General features: G+C 44.2%; 1 protein-coding gene across 1 annotated transcript; it reads right to left on the bottom strand.

Annotated features, from left to right (window-relative positions):
• Nucleotides 1–1,132: 1,132 nt before the first annotated feature.
• On the bottom strand, nucleotides 1,133–18,601 carry LOC140731417 (myosin regulatory light chain 2B, cardiac muscle isoform-like). The gene is made up of 7 exons (XM_073052913.1): nucleotides 18,435–18,601; nucleotides 15,661–15,750; nucleotides 15,134–15,209; nucleotides 14,662–14,766; nucleotides 12,336–12,414; nucleotides 9,070–9,118; nucleotides 1,133–1,449 (listed from the first exon to the last, which is right to left on the bottom strand). Exons 1-7 carry the CDS (start codon nucleotides 18,435–18,437, stop codon nucleotides 1,351–1,353), a joined length of 501 nt encoding a protein of 166 aa, XP_072909014.1. The 5' UTR covers nucleotides 18,438–18,601; the 3' UTR covers nucleotides 1,133–1,350.
• Between the last annotated feature and the right edge of the window lie 4,305 nt (nucleotides 18,602–22,906).

Here is a 22,906-nt window from a genome sequence, read left to right as displayed (position 1 = left end):
GGTAATCCTAGGTAATTTATAAGTTAAGACATGTAAGGTCAATGGGTAACCCTAGGTAATTTCTAAGGTAAGGACATGTTTGGCACTACTTTGTGGGCTGAAGGGCCTGTATTGGGCTGTAGGTTTTCTATGTTTCTTTGTTTCTATGTTATTTTTTTCCTACAAAGGGACAGAATTTGTCCACAGATATACTAAGTGTCCAAGACAAATTCCATCCACTGGGAATGTGTGCCAGTTGTACAACACTGAAACAGGCTTTTCGGCCCATGCGGACCCTATATTTACCTTTAATAGTCTAGATGCTTCTTTAATGTTGTGAGATACCTGCCTCCATCACCCCTGCAGGCAGAGCATCCAGAAGAAAAATTCCCCACAGATCCTATAAACCTCCTACATCAGCCCTTTTTCCTTTATCCTCTTATTTTAAGCACGCCTACTGAGGGGAAAAAAGATCAGATCACTCCTCACCCTCCTCTGCTTCAGCAAAAATAAATCCAATTTGTTTAGTCATTTATTGCGATTGAATGCTTCAACCCAGTCATCATCCTGGTAAATCTCCTCTCCACTCTGTCCTTCTCATAGAGTGGCAAACAGAACTGCCCCTAATTCTCCAGATAAGGCCAACATAACATTGTAACATGAATCCCTGCTCCTATATTCTGCCATGGCTAATGAAGGTAGGTATTTTATACAACTTCTCCACTTTTTCTGTCTGTGCTGGCAGTTTCAGGGATCTATGGATGTGCACTCCCCAGGGCCCTATATGACCTTCCAGAATGAATCATTTTCGCTTTGTCAGAATTAATTTCCATCTGCCAATGCTCCGCCCAGCTTTCCTTTAGGCCATTATTTAACTTTCTAGTGCAAAGCTGCAAATTACTGAATTTATCAACCTGCCCTGTGGGAATTTAAACTCACAACATTTGGGCTGCACAACAACCACTATCTTCCTATCTGAGTTTTGATTCATGATTGTGTTCTGGCCCCAGCTCTACACTGATCCCATCCACAGTCCACATCCTTGTCTCATGGGATGGACAACAAATACAAAACGTACACAACCTGCCTATACAGAATGGTGTATTCTAAGGAGGAACACGCCAGCCCAGAATAAATTAAGAGTAAAGAATGATGCTAGCAGAAGATATTTATTACAGCATAGTTGGAGTCAAGACCAGGTTTGTAAATCTAACTGTAAAATACTTGCATAACCAAAACAGTGAGCCAACATCAGAATATTGGAAGTCAACACACATAAAACACAATAGTTCCACATCCATTTGTCAACTCTTTGTCTATTGTTCAGCTCTCGACTCCAGTCTTTTCCTTGCATGGAGAGCTCCATCATTCCTAATCCTTCTCTTCACCATGAGTGATGACGTAGCAGAGGTTCTTGTAGTCAAGGTTGCCTGAAACATCAGGAGGGAATGCAACAAACATCTGCTCACACTGGAGGAAGAGAGAGAAAAGGTCAGGGTGCTGGTCACAGAAGTCACAGTCACAATCTTCTGTCCTGATTGAGGCTGTAGTGTGACAAGTCACAGTGTCAGCTGGCAGGCTGAACTTTAACCCCTTCAGGTTCAGATCCGATGCACTGTGTGGAGAACACTGGCACTGATTGGTCACGCTGCAGCCCCGGTCAAGACAAAAGCTTCAATGTCTTGAATTCTCAAGATAAGGAATAGAAACAACACACTCAAAATGCTGGAGAACTCAGCAGGTCTGGCAGCAACTATGGAAATGAATAAACAGTCAACGGTTTGGGCTGACACCCTTCTTCAGGACTGGAAAGGAAGAGGGAAGATGCCAGAATAAAAAGGTGGGTGGAGGGGAAGGAGGATAGCTAGGAGGTGAAATGTGAAGCCATATGGGTAGGAAAGGTAAAAGGACTGGAGAGGAAGGAATCTGATAAGAGCAGGGAGTGAACCATAGGAGAAAGGGAAGGAAGAAGGAACAAGGGAGAGGTGATAGCCAGGTGAGAACAAGTAAGAGGCCAGAGTGAGGATTAGAAGAAGAGGGACAGGGAGGGCATTTTTTTAACTGTAAGGAGAAATAGATAAGGAATAGAAGGTTGTGATGCTCAGAGGCTCCATTTCATAGCATAGTTGCAGTCATGTTGGAACATAGTTCCAGTAGAACTGCAGGTGGTTTTATCAGAGATGTCTCAAAGTGGGATCAGATAGCACAAACTTGGGAACAACAGCAAAATGTTATTCATTTCTGTAGAGTAGTATCTGCCACAAATGTTTAGCAGAAACACAGTCTGCGTGCGCGCGTGTGTGTGTGTGTGTGTGCGTGCGTGCGTGCGTGTGTGTGTGTGTGTGTGTGTGCGTGCGTGCGTGTGCGCACACTACCACATGTACATGCATTTGTGTCAGTGTGTGTGAATGCATGCTCCCTGAGTTTGTATATGTGCCTCTGTATATACTGTATATGCCTCTGCCTGGGTTTGTATATGTGCCTCTGTATATACTGTATATGCCTCTGCCTGGGTTTGTATATGTGCCTCTGTATATACTGTATATGCCTCTGCCTGGGTTTGTATATGTGCCTCTGTATATACTGTATATGCCTCTGCCTGGGTTTGTATATGTGCCTCTGTATATACTGTATATGCCTCTGCCTGGGTTTGTATATGTGCCTCTGTATATACTGTATATGCCTCTGCCTGGGTTTGTATATGTGCCTCTGTATATACTGTATATGCCTCTGCCTGGGTTTGTATATGTGCCTCTGTATATACTGTATATGCCTCTGCCTGGGTTTGTATATGTGCCTCTGTATATACTGTATATGCCTCTGCCTGGGTTTGTATATGTGCCTCTGTATATACTGTATATGCCTCTGCCTGGGTTTGTATATGTGCCTCTGTATATACTGTATATGCCTCTGCCTGGGTTTGTATATGTGCCTCTGTATATACTGTATATGCCTCTGCCTGAGTTTGTATATGTGCCTCTGTATATACTGTATATGCCTCTGCCTGGGTTTGTATATGTGCCTCTGTATATACTGTATATGCCTCTGCCTGAGTTTGTATATGTGCCTCTGTATATACTGTATATGCCTCTGCCTGGGTTTGTATATGTGCCTCTGTATATACTGTATATGCCTCTGCCTGGGTTTGTATATGTGCCTCTGTATATACTGTATATGCCTCTGCCTGGGTTTGTATATGTGCCTCTGTATATACTGTATATGCCTCTGCCTGGGTTTGTATATGTGCCTGAGCTCATTTTGCTTCTTAGTTAAGATAAAACAATCCTGATCTCACACCTAATGAAGAGTTTGGGAAACAAGAGTTTTTTTTTAAGTCAACTAGGAAGCAGGATTTGTTGTGGGCCATGGGATGAGTTTGCTGCACTACATTGAAAGAAGTCACAGAGCTCTGTTGGTTATACCCCTCGTTGCATAGATCTTGTCTAAAAGCAGTAAGGCTGGGGCAGTCAGTGACCTGAAACACACCTGTCTGCAATAACTTCAGAATATAATTGGCCTAATAATAAGAAATCTTGATGAGGCCAGGGAGCTGGAAGTGACTGCATTTTGGAATGTGGAGATGGGAGAGGGAAGGTATTTTTCATACTGGAAATATGGAAGGGCCCCACAAGAAGATTTGAGCATTAATTCTGCAAGGCTGGGCTCAACCCAACCAGCCCCATAACTGGATATTACCTCTGCAGTCCCCCAGTACCTAGCAATGGCAACAGATCCCATTATTTAACAGGAGTAAGGTCTGGAACTGCCAAAGACCAGCACCTCAAAGGTTACCAGGTGGGGGACCAGTGTTTACTCTGCTTTTCAGAGTCAATAAGTGCTAGGAGATCTCACGGAAACTTTTAAGATGGTTAAAGGACTTGGCAGACCTGACTAAGAAGTTTAGGGCCAGCAGTCACAGTCTGAGAACAAGAGGAGCTCTGCGACTCAGGGTGATGACCCTATGGAGTTCTCTTTCCACAGGGCCGCAGAGGTTTTCATTCTAGATGTTAAGGAAATAAAAGGGTAGGGTGACAGCACAAGGAAATGATGCTGAAGTAGAAGTAAACCATGATCTTGAAGACAGGGAGAGGGGTGGGGGAGGAGGGGGACGGATGATTAGGAGTGAGCGAAGAGGAATTCGGATACTGAGTGAGTGATGATATTGCAAGTGTTGGTGCATGGCCTAGTGGATAAGGCATCGGTCTAGTGATCTGAAGGTCACTGGTTCAAGCCTCAGCTGAGGCAGTGTGTTGTGTCCTTGAGCAAGGCACTTAACAACACATTGCTCTGCGATGATACCGGTGCCAAGCTGCTTGGGTCCTAGTGCCCTTCCCTTGGACAACATCGGTGGCGTGGAGAGGGGAAGGCTTGCAACTTGGGCAACTCCCATACAACCCCGCCCAGGCCTGCACCCTGGAAACCTTCAAAGGCGCAAATCCATGGTCTCATGATACTAACAGATGCCTATTACTATTAAAGACGATATTGCAACTTGGAGAGGCTGCAATCAGAATCCAGACAGGGCATCTAAACGTCAATAGCCATGGGGGATTTGTCTGAGAGGTGGGCATTCTTTTCACCACAAAACTCAAAGGGGCAAGGACAGAAAATGGCTGATTGGAAGAGGCATATAGGGAGAGAGTGATAGGGAGTGTTTGATGGATGGGATGACGTTGAGAGAAGTGATTGATGGGAGGATTGTAATTAGAAGACTCAAACATGGCAATAAGAACCCGGCTTGGGGGTAGGGAAATGGGGATGTACATAAGAAGTGGTTGACTGGGAAGGAGCACATTTGGAGGTGAGGCTGACTCGTGGGGTGGCAGTTGGGAGAAGCCCTGTCGGAGTTGGGAGTGTCTGGGAGGTGGCAGAGCCCAGCCGATTGCAGAGATGAGGGTGATGGGGCTTGGTGATCAGGTGGGGTGACTGGGAGTGGGTGATCGGGGAGATCAGAAGGGTGGGTAGGACAGGATATGGTTAGAAAAACATAGAAACATAGAAAACCTACAGCAAAATACAGGCCCTTCAGCCCCAAAGCTGCGCTGAACATGTCCTTACCTGAGAAATTACCTAGGGTTACCCATAGCCCTCCATTTTTCTGAGCTCCATATACCTATCCAGGAGTCTCTAAAAAGTCCCTATCATATCAGCTTCCACCACTGTCACCGGCAGCCCATTCCACGCACTCACCACTCTGCGTAAAAAACTTACCCCTGACATCTCCTCTGTACCTACTTCCAAGAACCTTAAAACTGTGCCCACTCATGCTAGCCATTTCAGCCCTGGGTAAAATCCCCTGACTATCCACATGATCAGTGCCTCTCATCAGCTTATACACCTCTATCAGGTTACCTCTCATCCTCTGTCGCTCCAAGGAGAAAAGGCCGAGTTCACTCAACCTATTCTCAGAAGGCATACTCCCCAATCCAAGTAACATCCTTGTAAATCTCCTCCACACCCTTTCTATGGTTTTCACATCCTTCCTATAGTGAGATGACCAGAACTGAGCACAGTACTCCAGGTGGGGTCTGACCAGGGTCCTATATACCTGCAACATTACCTCTCAGCTCCTAAACACAATCCCACAATTGATAAAGGCCAATGCACTGTATGCTTTCTTAACAACAGAGCTAACTTGCGCAGCAATTTGAGTGTCCTATGGACTCGGGCCCCAAGATCCCTCTGATCAATGGTAAGACTGCCAAGAGTCTTACCATTAATACTATATCCTGTCATCGTATTTGACCTACCCAAACAAGCCACCTCACACTTAGCTGAACACCATCTGCCAATTCTCAGCCCAGTTTTGCATCCTATCAATGTACTGCATCAAAATCTGACAGGCCTCCACACTATCCACAACACCCCCAACATTTGTGCCATCAGCAAATTTAATAACCCACCCCTCCACTTCATTCAGGTCATTTATAAAAATCACAAAGAGTAGGGATCCCAGAACAGATCCCTGAGGCACACCACTGGAGACTGACCTCCTTGCAGAATATGACCTGTCTACAACCACTTTTTGCCTTCTGTGGGCGAGCCCATTCTGGATCCACAAAGCAACTTGCCCTTGGATCCCTTGCCTCCTTACTTTCTCAATAAGTCTTGCATGGGGTACCTTATCAAATGCCTTGCTGAAATCCACATACACTACATCTACTGCTCTACCATCATCAATGTGTTTCATCATATCCTCAAAAAATTCAATCAGACTTGTAAAGCATGACATGTCTTTCACAAGGCCATGCTGACTATTCCTAATCATATCATGCGTCTCTAAATGTTCATAAATCCTGCCTCTCAAGATCTTCTCCATCAACTTAGCAAACACTGAAATAAGACTCACTGGTCTATCATTTCCTAGGCTATCTCTACTCCTTTATGGGTGGAATTGGAGAAAAACTCGGTGAAAGGGTATTTCTTGGCCTCTTTACTGGGAGTTCCTCTTCCTTTCCTGCTCTCTAAGTTTGGTAGACAAGACCTTAATCCTATTATTAAACATACATTAAGGATTTGGTTTCAGTTTCGCAGATTTTTTGAATTAAATAATTTTGTCCTTTCTAGTAAAATATATTGTAACTTTTTTTTTAAACCATCGATTTTAGATCAGTCTTTTTAAATTTGGAAAACCAAAGGTATAATAACTTCTTTGGATTTGTTTATAAGGGATTGCTTAACATCTTTTACTCAGCTAGCGGATAAATTTTATTTATCTAGTGTACATTTTTTTAGATATTTACAAATTAGGAAATTTTACATACTTAGTTTCCAAATTATCCCTCGGCTTATCCATCTAATATAATAGATATCCTCTTCCAGGTTAAACCACTCCAAAAAGGATCGATACCTACAATTTATAAATGGATATTGAATTTATGAATGATATCCAACGATAAAATTAAAGCTGCCTGGGAACTGGAATTTCAAGAGTTATTTTCAGATAATCACTGGAGTAAAATTTTTCATCTGGTAAATACTTCATCTATTTGTGCCCATTATCCCTTGATACATTTCAGGGTAGTGCATCAGGCACAAATGTCAAAGGATAAATTAGCCCATATTTTTCCCAATATTAATCCTATTTGTGATGGATGTGATACTCAGGTGGCCACTTTAACTCATATGTTTTGGTCTTGCATAAAGTGCTGGATCTGGATTTACAACCAAACTTATTTACAGCTATTTTTGGGATTATTCCATTCCAACACTCAGCTAATGATAGCTTTTTCAGCCTTATTGGCTGGGAAAGCCATTTTACTTCAATGGAAGGACCCTAATCCTCCTATCACCTTTTATTGGCTTTCCTCTATCACGTCCTGTTTAAGTCTAGAGAAAATAAGGTCGGACATTGGATACATCCTTTAAATTTGAAGAAATCTGGCGACCTTTTATTCAATATTTTCATGTGATCTGATTTTTGTACTGATCCTCTTCCAGCTATTTTTTCAGAGCCTTGGATTTGATCTCTTGGTTTTTCTCTCAGGATGGACTGTCCAGTCCCTTTTTTCTGTTTAGAATAGTGTTTTTTTTCTCTTTTCTTTTATATAAAAATTTCTAACAGTCTTTCTTTTCTTCATAAATTGATAAGAGGAGAATTATACATTCTGTATCAAGTTTATACTTTGTAGATCAGCACTATGTGTGATTCTGATATTGTTTATTTCACATTCTGTATGTACTGCTATTGACATATATACCAGAGATACTCTCCTCCTGTTTGTATACACACTTTTTTTTAAATCAATAAAAAGATCGAAAAAGGAAAAAAAGTAAAACAAAAAAGCTGATTGTGGACTTCAGGAAGGGTAAGACGAAGGAACACATACCAATCCTCATAGAGGGATCAGAAGTGGAGAGAGTGAGTAGCTTCAAGTTCCTGGATGTCAAGATCTCTGAGGACCTAACCTGGTCCCAACATATTGATGTAGTTATAAAGAAGGCAAGACAGCAGCTATACTTTATCAGGTTTTGAAGAGATTTGGCATGTCAACAAATACACTCAAAAACTTCTATAGTTGTACCATGGAGAGCATTCTGACAGGCTGCATCACTCTCTGATATGGAGGGGCTACTGCACAGGACCGAAAGAAGCTGCAGTAGGTTGTAAATCTTGTCAGCTCCATCTTGGGTACTAGCCTACAAAATACCCAAGATTTCTTTAGGGAGCAGTGTCTCAGAAAGGCAGTGTCCATTATTAAGGACTTCCAGTACCCAGGGCATGCTTTTCTCTCACTGTTACCATCAGGTAGGAGGTACAGAAGCCTGAAGACACACACTCAGTGATTCAGGAACAGCTTCTTCCTTTCTGCCATCCAATTCCTAAATGGACATTGAATCCTTGGATACTTCTTTTTAATATACAGTACTACTTTTGCACGTTTTTCAATCTAATCAAGATATGTAATTGATTTACTTGTTTATTTAGTTTTTATTTATTATTTTTTTCTCTCACTGCTAGATTATGTATTGCATTGAACTGCTGCTGCTAAGTTAACAAACTTCACATCACGCACCGGTGATAATAAACCTGATTCTGATTCTGAAGTGTGGAATCAGTTATTTGATCAGTTACTCAACAGTCCAGGGTTTGATTGATTGATTGCTGAATTTCAGTGAGACCACCAAAGAGGATTATTCTGACCTGTACAAGACCATTGCTTTTGGCTCTGTTCAGAGATCAGTTTAGTGACTGTATAAAATCATTCAAAATATATACAGACTCTGGTTACAAGAGGGAATGGAAAATGTTCCAACTTGGCAGGCTCTGGGGTAGTTGATGCTCTGAGATTATCCACCTACCTATTGTATTAGTCATGAAACTGGTTTAACAGGGAAATGGAATTTCAAATCTTTTGCATCTGCTGCTGAAGGGCAACAGGGTCACCCACTTTGGAATAAGAAGACTGCAGGCCAGGTTAATGACTGTCAGGGCAATAAACGCATCCTGCCGAGTAATACCCCACTGTAGCTCTGATGACAATAATATCCTGTTATAGGTCTGACCATACACTGTTATATCTTTGGAGGATGTTAATGTTAATATTACTCTCAGTCTAATTTCTAATATTAGCAACTTCACATCAATACCTCCTCTTCATTAAATCGGTCTGCTTGGGTCTTCAGCATATGTTTGAAGCTGTAACAGAGAGGAGAAAGATAACAATGCACTGTTAGCCATACACATAGAAGGATGAGTATTAAATCTTTGAGACGTTCATCATCTACAAAGAGCAAGAAGTTTCTTCACATACTTATGTGATGGCCCATCATCAATGCTACCTCATTCCAGGACAATCCTCATGGTCTCATTCTCCTAGAGCCTTGTTTATTTCCCCTCACCTGCCACCAATTATTCTTTTCGATTTTAATTTGCTGGCTCCCCTTTACAAATTCCACCATCTTTGGTAAAATTCCACCACTGGGATCATCCTGCCCTCTCTGCTTTCAACATTCTGAAAGGACGATCCTTGTGCAACTCTCTGGCACAGTCTTTACTCATTACCTATAGACCTTCTCTTTGCAACTGCAGGTGGTGTAACTCCTGTCTTTTTACGCCTTCCCACCACTCTGTCCAGTTGCAGCAGTGCCTGACCTACACTTCTTTCCATCCAATGTATTGCATTCAGAGTTTCTCCTGTGGACACCACTCCCAGTTTGGGTCACCACTGTGCAGCGCCCATCCTTCAGTCTGCAGGGGTGACCTCGAGCATCTGATTGCCTAACACTTAAATTCTCTGTCCCACTCCCCCATGACCACTCCATCTTCAGCCTCTTGCGCTACTCCACAACTGTTCAGTAGTAAATCAAGGTAGAGCACTGGGTCTATACCTACACAGAGGCTGGGGATACTTGCTTAATCAGTCCTATTATCATTGCCAATTAACTAGATTCTGAAAAAAACCTGCACTCGCTCCTCAATTACACTATCTATTGGTGCAGAAGAACAACTTGGCCCTTGTCATCAAACTATTCTAAAGTTTGAACCAAGAAATTACATTTTATCTACAGAATTGACTAGTTGGATATAGATATTGATCAACTGGCAACCTTGTGGATGTTCAAATTCTTTATTTACATAATCAAACACCAATCACACTAAAATACACATATTGATAGCAAATAGAAGCCCATAATACTTCAGCAAATTTAGTAAAATTACTGTCCCAAAGTCCCAGTGTCTGCTTCTTGCCCCTCTGACTTCCTACCATCTCTAGCAGCACTGCGCAATATGTCTCCCATTCTTCACTCCCGTTCCTCTTGTCCAGCTGTAATACAATTCTCCCCTCTCATCCTGAATGTGCTTGTTGATTACAGGGTTGTTCCCACCCATGGTATTCCCTACTGTAGGGAGGTTGGTCACACAGCAATGATCACAAAAGGAAGGAGGAGAAGATTCAATTTCATTGACACCCCCCCTCCCACTTTTGGAATACAACCCATTGGGGATACACCTCACTGCCAACTTCACTTTTCCTACACCGAGAACCTGCTGGAGAGCTGCAGTGCCAACCCAAAAATGACAGAGCATAGCGGGAGGCTTTGAGGAGGCAATCCAGTTAATCCCACTGATCCTCAAGGGCCGTAACCTTCAAAATAGTTGGCTCTTTGCTGCCTTTAGCACATTCTATAAAAGTTTCCTTCTCCTTCTTGGTCTGACCTCCAATGCACAGGAGATTAGGAGAATAGCGCTCCAGTGGTTTGAATCATCATGTATGTTGATGCAGGGACTAAAGATACACCACACTTGTCTCAGGGCTGGATCGCTTTCTGGTCCAGTGGAGATTAAAATGTTAATTCTTGGCATCCTGGCCTGCCACATTGTTTTCAGCCTTACCCATGGGGAAGGTCAGAAGGACGTAAGTGGCCAGCAGAAGCCCACTTCTACTGGGAACCACTGAAGAGGAAAGAGTCGAAGCAGGGAATGCCTGATACAGAGTTGTTAATAAAAACATAGGGCAATGAGATTAGCAACATCAGTCTGACATGTCCAGCCTTGGGACTGGGCATGGTGTGCAAAGCACTGAGGAACAGCTGTGTCAGCAATGGTGTCTGCTCATAGCTGAATGAGGTGAGGGTAGATGGCTAGTCCTCCCATAGCTTCTTTGGCTCACATTGGTAGGTCAGATTTGGAAGACAACCCTCTTGCAATTCTCCCATGAGGTCAGCCACTGATGTCCTCTGCTCACTAAGGTTATTAGCCTGTCATGAAGGCCTAGTGATTCATGTGTTCCATCAGCCATATGATCAACAAATCAAGGAGACTGTAGGAGAAAAGATGCTTAAATAATGTGTACAGTGGGAATGTGGGTGCAATGTGGGAGAACCAAAACAGGTCAATAAAATGATTGACAGATTGCAACTCAGTATTCACCTTTTGATACCATCATGATACATCAGTGTGAGGCATTTAAATAGTTTAAAGTTATAGAACTTGGAAACAGGCCCTTCAGCCAACATTGTCTATGCTGATTTAAATGTTTTACCAAATATATTGGGCACTAGCCTCCCCTCTAATGAGGACATCTTCAAAAGGTGATACCCCAAGAAGGGGTAGTGTGGGTTTAGTACTTTTTTAAGGATTATATGGGTCGGCACAACATGGAGGGATGAAGGGCCTGAACTGTGCTGTAATGTTCTATGGTTCTAAGGCAACATCATCATGGAGGACTGTCACATCCAGACATGTTTATGTTTTTATTGTAATTTATACTAATTTTATGCATTTCAGTGTACTGCTGCTACAAAATTTCATGACATAAGTTAGTGATAATCAATATGACTGTCTGCTCCACGTTGACATGAAATGGGCAAAGCCTGCAGATTGTGGTATTTATTCACAAATACTGGACTTCATAAATAAGGACTACATGGAGAAATGCTGTAGTTCCCCAAAAAAATACCAAAACTCAGAGTCAAATGAACCTAACAGAGGAAGACAGACACTACAAAGGAAATAGCATTTAATGGACAAAAACAGACTTCACGCTGGAAATCACAGGGAAACACTGGACGTTAAAGAACATTGGACCTCAGTGACCATTTGCTGAAAAGGGAATACTGATTAACAAAGGAAAAGAAGTGTTAAAAGAAGGACACAGGTGTTGATACTGGTGTCCACAGAGGACAAGTGTTCAGTACTGTTACTGGCATTTAAAAAGGAAAAGGAGGTTCATAGGGCATTCAGCGATGAATACACCTTCATGCAACAACATCATGGAATATCATTTCTCATCCAGATGCTTGTAAAGACATGCTCTAAATGTGGCTGCTTCCATCTAGGGGAAATGATTATATTTATGTGACAAGCTACAGGGGTGGAAAATGCATAAGGTTTCTGTTTGTTTTAGACTTACTAGTCAGCTTTGATATGTCCCTTGGCTTCTGGGTCAAAAATCTTAAAAGCACTGAGAATGGTTTCTTCTGGGTCAGCACCTGCAGAAATCCACAGGAAGAAATAGATAATTAACACTCACACCTCTGAATCAGGATGTGAAATATTATGCTGGCCTCCTTTAACATTAGTGTCTCTTTTAATTTCTGGTCAATTATAATGATTCACAGAATGGAGATGTGCACTCAGAAAGTCAAAGACACAAAGGAACTGCTGATCTTCAGATGTGTTTGAAAGTGAGAAGCAAATAGAACAAAGGAGCCTGTTCTTCAATACAGTGGAAACTACCTGTAATAGAAGAGTAGCCTGAAATGAAGTTGCATCCTGGAAATGATGTGTTTGTTAACTGTTTCTCTTTCCGCAGATGCTGCCTGACCTGCTGAGACTTTCTAGCATTTTACTCTTGATTTCCTGTATCTGCAGTGTTTACTTTTACCTGACTAAAGCTGTTCCTCTTTTTGCCTTTACTCCCTGTGGGTTTGTGTCACAGTTCTGTTTTCCTGCAACAAACTGGCACCAGGATTTCTCTCTGGGACAGCCCTCTTACTTTATGTCAAAGTTTAGCTGTAAATTGCTTTACCCAACCTTGGCTTTTAAGATTTTATTTTTTTTTTATTTAGAGATACAGCATGGAACAGGCCCTTCCAGCCCAATGAGCTGCATTGCTGGCCTAATCACGGGACAATTTACGATAACCAATCAACCTACTAACTTGTACATCTTTGGACTGTGGGAAGACACCAAAGCACCTGGAGAAACCCTTGCATTCCATGGGGAAGACATACAAACTCCTTATAGAGGATGCCAGGATTGAACGCAAAGTTCTGATGCCCTGAGTGTCACGCTAAGCACTACATTACTGTAGCAACCAAAGATCAAGATCTTTACTACTATATAGACCTTACGCCAGCTGAATTAAGTCCAGATGAATACTCCTTGTGCTTGGAACTAGTCTGATTTTGACTCAGTGACATTGGCTGGGTTCTCCATGCACTAAGTGACCAGCTTTCGGGTATTTCTGGAGAATGCTTGCTTGTTCAATGTCTCTCAAATATAAAATCTGCAACTGGCTTTCTTCCTGGTCCACCCTTTTACATATATTTGATGAAATTATATAATTGGATACTTGCATTCCTAACAAGGAGCTCAAATCTATGGTCAGCACAGGAGCCCACTCCTCTGATGCCATCCCACTGAATCTCACCAGCAGTGAACTGAAGTTGCCAATGTACACAACCTGAATGGTGGACCGCAACAGCTTACTCCCCTTCTCCCCTCTCTTCTTCCCCCACCATTTCCTCCTTCCTCCCCCTCCCTTTCACTCTCCCCCCCCTTCCCTCATCGTTCCACCACCAAGAAATATGCCACCAACACTACCTCTGAAAAATCATTTACATTCACCAGAAGGTTAAATGATCCAGTGTTAATGTCATCTTCAGGCCAACACCCCAAACACCATTTTGCTGTAATCCCTTACAGTTAGTCAGCCACATTGGGGAAGTCACATTGTTCACAGAAACATAGAAACCCTACAGCACAATACAGGCCCTTCAGCCCACAAAGTTCTGACGAACATGTCCCTACCTTAGAAATTACTAGGCTTACCCATAGCCCTCTGTTTTTCTAAGCTCCATGTACCTATCCAAAAGTCTCTTAAAAGACCCTATCATATCCAACATCTATTGCTGACATCTGTCCCAAGGTGTACCATAGGAAAAGATGAGCAGCCATAGAGAAGAGATACAAGAACGTGCTCAAATGTTGCAATGGCACCAGCTCCAGGGAATCTCTACTTCATTCGAACCCACAGTGAGGAAGGAGATTAAGGATGGTATTAGGAGCATACTAAAGCCCAGTGTGAGCATGCACAGGAACACAAACCACCCTCCACCTGACGAAACATCACCACCTCACCAACCACCTGCCCCCTCACCAACACCCCTAACACCTGCTGGAGAAGTTGGTCTGGTGTCAACTCGCCCTGGGCAGAAAGGATGATAGTAACTCATCTCTGTCACCCAGAGTTTACTTTCTCAATGTTTCTATGCTTCTAAGAGAAGAGTTAATGGTTCTTTCAGAGGAAGAAACAAGAATCACACAAATCCGTTGTTAGATTTCAAAAGCTATCAGTCATTAATTGAGCAGTGACCAAGCTGCTCACCTGGATAAAGCAACAGCCAACAAAAACAAAACTGATAGAACAAGTGGAGCCTACAATCTACATCACTATGGGAATTTTCAATCACTCCAATTAAGCTTTATCTTCCAGCATTTCTTGCTTGCTTTACCTTTTAGCTTCTCCCCAAACATTGTGAGAAAGACAGTGAAGTTTATTGGTCCAGGAGCTTGGTTCAACATCTCATCCAGCTCCTCGCTGTTCACATTTATCCGACCTGATGGAAGAACAACACACATTCTCATCATGTGCCTTGCACTCATGTACTTGCAAACTCTCTGTGAAATCTCTGAAGTTCCATGAGGAATTTCTGAAGTGTTTCCCTAACTCTGCTATGGATAGTCCCAAGCCTGGCTGGAAAAGCTGGAGGGTTGGGCTTGGAGCTAGCAACCCCATCTCATAAAATCCCAGAGCTATAGAAATGCCAACAGAAGCTCCAAAGACCTCATCCCTGTGAGAGGAAGGATGGGCTAGAACCATGAACAACTTGAAAGACTGGCCCAGAACAGAGGACTCTGGTGAGCTGTTGTCAGCAGCCTATGCCTCAGTAGGGCTGATGGGCTTAAGTAAGTAAGTACCCCTACCCAGCGCTGCAAAGGTTCCTCTCAGATCTTCCTTGTTGATGAATCCATCTCTGTTCTGGTCCATTATAGTGAACGCCTGTGGGAGAGAACATGGAAGTACAACTCATAAAGACAAGATATTCTGCAGATCCTGAACAACACACAGAAAATTCTGGATGAACTCAACAAGTCAGACAGCAACCATGGAGGTGAATAAACAGTCAATGTTACAGGCTGAAACCCTTCATCAGGACTGGAAAGAAAGGGGGCTGAAGCCAGAATAAGGGGGAAGGGGAAGGAGTGGCCGGTGATGATAGGTGAGACCAGGTGAGGAGGATAGGTGGGTTGGAAAAGGGGATGAAATGAGAAGGAATATAACCCCTGCTTTCAGTGGCTATCTCCTATGTTAAGGACTGGTCTGTATTGCCAGTATGATCAAACCATTCCCCACCTCAGAGGTTCCAGCCTCACTCAGCCCACCAGGAAAACTAGGCTGCAGCACCAATTTGTGTTCAAAGCACAGATTTAGGAGCTGATCTCACACTCACCTCCTTGAATTCCTGGATCTGAGTCTGATCAAACATGGAGAAGACATTGGAGCTCCCCTTCTCTGCCTTCTTCTTTGCCTTTTTTGGAGCCTGAAACAGATACCAGACCATGAGACCCCCCCCCATATGCCACACCCCCATATTCCACTGTATTTTACCCCCATTCCATTCCCCTGTATCCCACCCCTGAATTCAACCCCTGTCTTCCACACCCCGAATACCAACCCCACCTTCCATCCCTAATTCCATACTTCCCCTGTTCCACTACCCACTGTATTCAACCACCATGGAATATTCCACAACCCCATATTCCACCCACTCATATTCACGTTTCCCGTGTTTCACCACCCCTGTAATCCACACCCCTGTATTCCACTCCCCATATTCCACCCTCCCCTATTCATACTTCCCCATGATCTACTCTTCCCATGTTCCAACAAACCCCCCCATATTCCACCACATTCAGTATTTCACACCCCATGTATTTCACATCCCCATACTCCGCACCGCAAGTTCCACCCCCACCGTATTCACCCGCCGTATTCCACCTGTACATATTCCAACTCCCCATAATGCACAACCCCGAATACCATGCCCCCATATTAAACAACCTGTGCATTACACAACCCCCTATTCCACTGCCCATATTCTACTCCTCCGTATTCTACACCTCCCATATTCCACCCTCCCCTTATTCAAACTCTCTCCCATATTCCACACCACATATTCCACCATAATCCCATATTCCACCACAACTCCATATTCCACACCCTCTGTATAGCACCCCCTACATTCCACACACCCATGATCCACACTTCCTGTGTTCCAACGAACCCCCACCTCTGTATTCCCACATGTCAGTATTTGCCCCACCATATTCTACCCCCTCCACCCATATTGCACACCCCCCATATACCATGCCCCCAGATTAAACATCCCCTGTATTCCGCAACTTCTGTATTCCAACCCACTCGTGTTCCACACCTCCCACATTCCACACTTCCCCTATTCCACTACCCACTGGATTCAACCCCCATGGAATATGGGGGTGTGGAATAAGGAGGGGTGGAAGATGGGGCTGGAATACGAGGATGATGGAAGACGGTGGTGGTGTAGAATGTGGGTGGTTGGAATATGGGTGATGTGGAATACAGGGGGTGGTGGAATACAGGAGAGTGGAATATGGGGGGATGGAAGACAGGGCTTTAATATGGGAGTGTAGAATACAGGGTGTGCAGAATATTGGTGGGTGGAATACAGTGCAGTGGAATACAGGCGCTGTGGAATACATGGGGAGGGGTTTGGAATACAGGGTGTTTGGTATATGGGGGTTTTGGAATACCGGGCGTGTAGAATATTGATGGGTGGAATACAGGGGGTTGGGAGTACAGAGCATTTAGAATACAGGGGGTTTAGAATATGGGGGGTTTAGAATACAGGGGGTTTATAATACAGGGGGTTTGGAATACGGGGGGTTTAGAATATGGGGGGTTAGAATACAAGAGGTTTAGAATACAGGAGGTTTGGAATACGGGGGGTTAGAATACAGGGGTTTAGAACACATGGGGTTTGGAATACGGGGAGTTTGGAATAAAGGGGGTTTGGAATATGGGGGGTTTGGAATACAGAGGGTGGAATACTGGGGGTTTGGAATATGGGGGGTTTGGAATATGGGGGTGTGGAACATGGGGGGGCTTGGAATACTGGGAGTTTGGAATACAGGGGGGTTGGAATATGGGGGGTTGGAATACAGGGGTTTGGAATACTGGGGGTTTGGAACATGGGGGTTTTGGAATACATGAGGTTTGGAATACAGGGAGTTTAGAATACAGGGGTTTTGGAATATGGGAGGCTTGGAATACAGGGGGTTTAGAATACAGGGGGTTTGGAATACGGGAGTTTTAGAATACAGGGGGCTTGGAATATGGGAGGTTTGGAATACAGGGGGTTTAGAATACAGGGGGTTTGGAATATGGGAGTTTTAGAATACAGGGGGCTTGGAATATGGGAGGTTTGGAATGCAGGGGGTTTAGAATACAGGGGGTTTGGAATATGGGAGGTTTGGAATGCAGGGGGCTTGGAATACAGGGAGTTTGGAATATGGGAGTTTTAGAATGCAGGGGGCTTGGAATATGGGAGGTTTGGAATGCAGGGGGTTTAGAATACAGGGGGTTTGGAATATGGGGTGTGTTGAATATTGGTGGGTGGAATACAGGGGCTGTGCAATATGTGGGGTTTGGAATACAGGATTGTGTAATATGGGGGTTGGAATACGGCGCAGTGGAGTAAAGGGGGTGTGCAATACAGGGGGTTTAGACTATAGGAGTTTTAGAATACAGGGGGCTTGGAATATGGGGTGGTGTTGGAATATGAGGAGGTGGAATACAGGGTTGGGGAAGAAGTAGGGAGGGGAATGGGAGGGTGAAAAAGGTGGGAAAGAAGGAGGGAGAAAATTAGGCAGTTCTGGAAAAAGAGAGGGGAAGAGAGGGGGAAAGAGGTTAGACGAAGAAGAGGCGGTGGAGGGTGAATGAGGAAGAGGTAAGAAGGGGAGAGGAGAGAGAGGGGGAGCGAGGTGGGAGAGGTGGGGTCAGTGGGGTGAGGAGGAAAGGCGGAGGATGAAGAGAGGGGGAAGATGAGCTAGGGAAAGGAGAGAAAGGAGGAGGAGGAGAGAGGGGAGAAGGGAGCAGGAGGGGAGAGGATGAAAGGGGAAAGAGAGGGGGAAAAGATGGAGGGGAAACAGGGGAGAGGGGAGAGGAGATGAAGGAAAGACCTACCATGATCTTGCGTCCGACAGTGTGCGGCGGGCGGGTGGCAGTGCAGTTCCTTGCTTATATAGACCGCGCCGAGGGTAAAAATACCGCGGTGCCATTCCGGAGACCGCCGGTTCCCATGGCAAGGGTACAGGTGATCGGCAGCCAGAGGAACGCGGTGACCTTCAGACAACGGAACAGACGCCCGGGGAAGTATTCACGGGGTGTGGGGAGGGAGAGGGGAGTCAGCAGGTTCGGGGGTGGGGTGTTGTCTTCCCGGTTCGCCCTCCCTACAGTGCGCACACCCTGCGTTGAGCTGTTCGGGTAGTGGACAGACGGACTTCCCAGCCAGGTCCCACTTCGTTCACCGCAGCAGGGCTTCAAGACGTGGCCGTCGGTAAGAAGAGCCATGTTTGAGCTATTCGAATACTGAGGAAGATATGCACGAGGGTGACTGGATGAGGAAACTGCTTGAATTCAACCTTCGTTCTTCACACCATATTCACTGACACAAATTGAAAATAAAAGTGTACAAGTCCTGACACGTGGAACAGTTGCACCGACCCCCACTCGAGAGCAGAGTGGCCACTTGGCACAGCTCCTCTAATCCGGGACTTCGGCGGTTGTTATTCATATCCCAATAGACTTGCAATACAGTCATCTTTAGATGTTACACTCTAAGTGTCCCAGTGAAGTTCAAGTTGAAATTGAAGTTCAGTTTATTACCGTGCAACGGTACACACACATGTATACAAGTGAAACAATATTTCACCAGTCCAAGGTACAAGGTGCAGTTAACACATAAATTGAAGTTACTACAAATAAATTAACAAACAATAAGGTGCATTTACGATACAAGTTAATGCTACTGGCGCTTCATATGTGATGAGACCTGGGTTGGCAAAGACTTCAGTAGTCTTATGACCTGGGAGAAGAAGCAGTTTCCCATCTTAACAGATCTTGTTCTGATGCTACGGTACCTCCTGCCTGATGGAGGTGAACCCTTAAACGGAATACGCGTGTGTGAACTGACGCCCCACTGAGTCAGACACGGAACCATTGTCATTTCCCAATAGTTGGATAGCTGATTACTGTAGTTTGACTGAATCTTAAAATTAGAGTCTGTTTCCACCACCCTTTCGTGGAAGAGAGTTCCAGAATTCCCACCTCTGTCATTGAGGGGTGATGTCATTTAAACAGTGTCTCTAAAATAACAGTTCAGCACTGAAACAGACCGTTCGACCCGCCAAGTATGTGCCATCCATGATGCCAATTTAAATTGCACATCTGCTTCTACATGGTCTACTTCCCTCCATTGCTTGCCCGATCATGCCATTGCCCAAATGCCAGGGAAATGTTGCTATCATATTTGCTTCCACCACTTCCCCTGGCAGCACATATCAGGCACCAATACTCTAAAAACAACTTTCCTCACAAATCTCCTTTCAACTTTTCCCCCTCATTCTAAAGCTATGCCTTCTAGTTTGATACTAGTCTGGGAGCAATACTCTATCTATCCTATCTATGTCATGCCAATTCTTAGAGGGAGAATCTTAACATAATTCTCTCCTTGCAAAATCTTAAGAACATACACTCAGCAGCCACTTTATCAGGTATGTATACACCTTACCATTCATGTAAATATCTAAGCAGCCAATCATGAGGCAGCAACTCAACACATAAAAACATGCAGAGGTTCAGTTGTTGTTCACACTAAACATTAGTTTGGGGAAGAAATGTGATCTAAATGGCTTTGACCTTGGAATGATTGTTAGTACCAGACTGGATGGTTTGAGTATCTGACAAACTGCTGATCTGATATTTTCATACACAACTGTCTAGATTTTACAGGGAATGCTGTGAAAAATGAAATATTCAGTGAGTGAGTGGCAATTATGTAGGAAAGAACACCTTGTTAATGAGAGAGGTCAGAGGAGAACAGTCAGTCTGGTTCAAACTGACAGGAAGGCGACAGTAACACAAATAACCACAGATTAGAGCAGTGCTGTGCAGAACAGCATGTCTGATGCACACCACGTCGAACAATGAAGTTGATGGTCTACAGAGCAGAAAACCACACTGGTTTCCACTCCTGTACCTACAAACTTTGTAATAAAGTAGCCACTGAGTGTGGAACAGTAAGCATGAAGCACCATGTTAGTGAATGGTTAACGTGACGCCAGGCCGTCAGAGTTTCAAAGTTCAATTCTGGTGCCATCTGTAGCAGTTTGTACCTTCTCCCGCTGACAACGTGGGTTTCCTCTGAGTGCTCTGGTTTCCTTCCACAGCCCAAAGACATACTAGTTTATTGGTAGTTATAAATTTTCCTGTGATTAGAATCAGAATCAGGTTTATTATCACCAGCATGTGACGTGAGATTTGTTAACTTAGCAGCAGCAGTTCAATGCAATACATAATCTAGCATAAAAAAATAAAACATAATACTAAATAAACAAGTAAATCAATTATGTATATTGAATATGTTTAAAAGAATGTGCAAAAACAGAAATACTGTATATAAAAAAAGTGAGATAGTGTGCAAAGCTTCAAAGTCCATTTAGGAATTGGATGACAGGGTGGAAAAAGGTGTTTCCTGAATTGCTGAGTGTGTGTCTTCAGGCTTTTGTATCTCCTACCTGATGGTAACAGTGAGAAAAGGGCATGCCCTCGGTGCTGGAGGACCTTAATAATGGACAGTGCCTCGGACACCGCTCCCTAAAGATGTCCTGGGTACTTTGCCCAAGATGGAACTGACTAGACTTACTACCTTCTGCAGTTTCTTTTGGTCCTGTGCAGTAAACTCTCCATACCAGACAGTGAAGCAGCCTGTCAGAATGCTCTCCACGGAACAACTATAAAAGTTTTTGAGTGTATTTGTTGACATGCCAAATCTCTTCAAACTCCTACTAAAGTATAGCCACTGTCTTGCCTTCTTTATAACTACATCGATATGTTGGGACCAGGTTAGATCCTCAGAGATTTGACACCCAGGGACTTGAAGCTGCTCACTCTCTCCACTTCTGATCCCTCTATGAGGATTGGTTCCTTCATCTTAACTTTCCTGAAGTCCACAATCAGCTCTTTAGTCTTACTGACATTGAGTACCAGGTTGTTGCTGCGACACCACTCCACTAGTTGGCATATCTCACTCTTGTACACCCTCTCGTCACCACCTGAGATTCTACCAACAATGGTTATATCATCAGCAAATTTATAGATGGTATTTGAACTATGCCTAGCCACACAGTCACGTGTATATCACCTACTTCGCACAGCTAAATTGCCTGATTCCATTACTTAAAAACAAAAGTAAGGGCAAATACTATAACAAAAAATTAGTAGGAAGCTTTTTAAAACCAACAAAAGGCAACTGTAAACAATAAGGAGAGAAAACATGAAATACAAGGTAAATATGAATGATATGAAAGAGGATGCCAACAGTTTTTCAGATATATATAGATAGAGAGTGAGTGAGAGTGAGGGAGGGGAGAGAGAAAGTGAGGGGGAGAGAGAGAGAGTGAGGGGAGAGAGAGAGTGTGAAAGCAAGGGGGGAAGAGAGACAGAGAGAGTGAGTAAGAGCAAGGGGTGGGAGTGAGGAAGGGTGAGTGAGAGTGAGGGGAGAGAGAGACAGTGAGAGCGAGGGGTGGGAGTGAGGGAGGGTGAGTGAGTGAGGGGGAGAGAGACAGTGAGAGCGAGGGGTGCAAGAGAGTGAGTGAAAGCAAGGGGGAGAGAGAGAAAGAGTAATTGAGAGCTAAGGATGGAGAGAGAGACAGAGAGAGTGAGTGAGAGTGAGGGGGAGAGAGAGAGTGAGTGAGCGCATTGGGGGTAGAAAATGAGAGAGACTGAGAGTGAGAGGGGAGAGAGAGTGTGAGCGAGGGGGTGAGCCAGCGAGTGAGTGAGAGCAAGATTGGAGAGAGTGAGAACGAGTGAGAACAAGGGGGGAGAGAGAGAAAGAGTGAATGAGAGTGAAAGGTGGAGAGAGTGTGTGTGAGAGTGAGGAATGAGTGAGAGAGTGAGTGAGAGCGAGTGAGAGAGAGAGAGTGAGTGAGAGCAAAGGGGCAGAGAGAGAGTGAGTGAGTGTGAGGGGAGTGAGTGAGAAAGAGGGGGAGAGAGAGAGTGAGTGAGAGTGAGCGGTGGGAGAGTGAGAGTTAGGGGTGCGAGAGAGAGAGTGAGTGAGAGCGAGGGGGACAGAGAGAGAGTGAATGAGAGTGATGGGTGGACAGAGAGACAGAGAGTGTGAGTGAGAGGTGAGAGAGAGTGAGTGAGTGTGACAGGGTGGAGAGAGAGTGAGTGAGAGCATGAGTGGGAGCGAGAGAGAGTGAGTGAGGTGAGGGTGGGAGAGAGTGTGTGAGAGCGAGGGAGGAGACAGAGAGAGAGTGAGGGGGTAGAAAGAGAGAGAGTGAGAGTGAGGGGGAGAGACAGAGAGAGTGAGACTGAGGGGGAGTGAAAGCATGAGTGACTGAGAGGAGAAACAGAGTGAGTGAGTGTGAGGGATG

The sequence above is a fragment of the Hemitrygon akajei genome, chromosome 8, assembly GCF_048418815.1.
Source record: "Hemitrygon akajei chromosome 8, sHemAka1.3, whole genome shotgun sequence".
Lineage (NCBI taxonomy): Eukaryota > Metazoa > Chordata > Chondrichthyes > Myliobatiformes > Dasyatidae > Hemitrygon > Hemitrygon akajei.
Note: the sequence above shows the minus strand (reverse complement) of the source record. Positions and strands in the feature narration are given on the sequence as shown.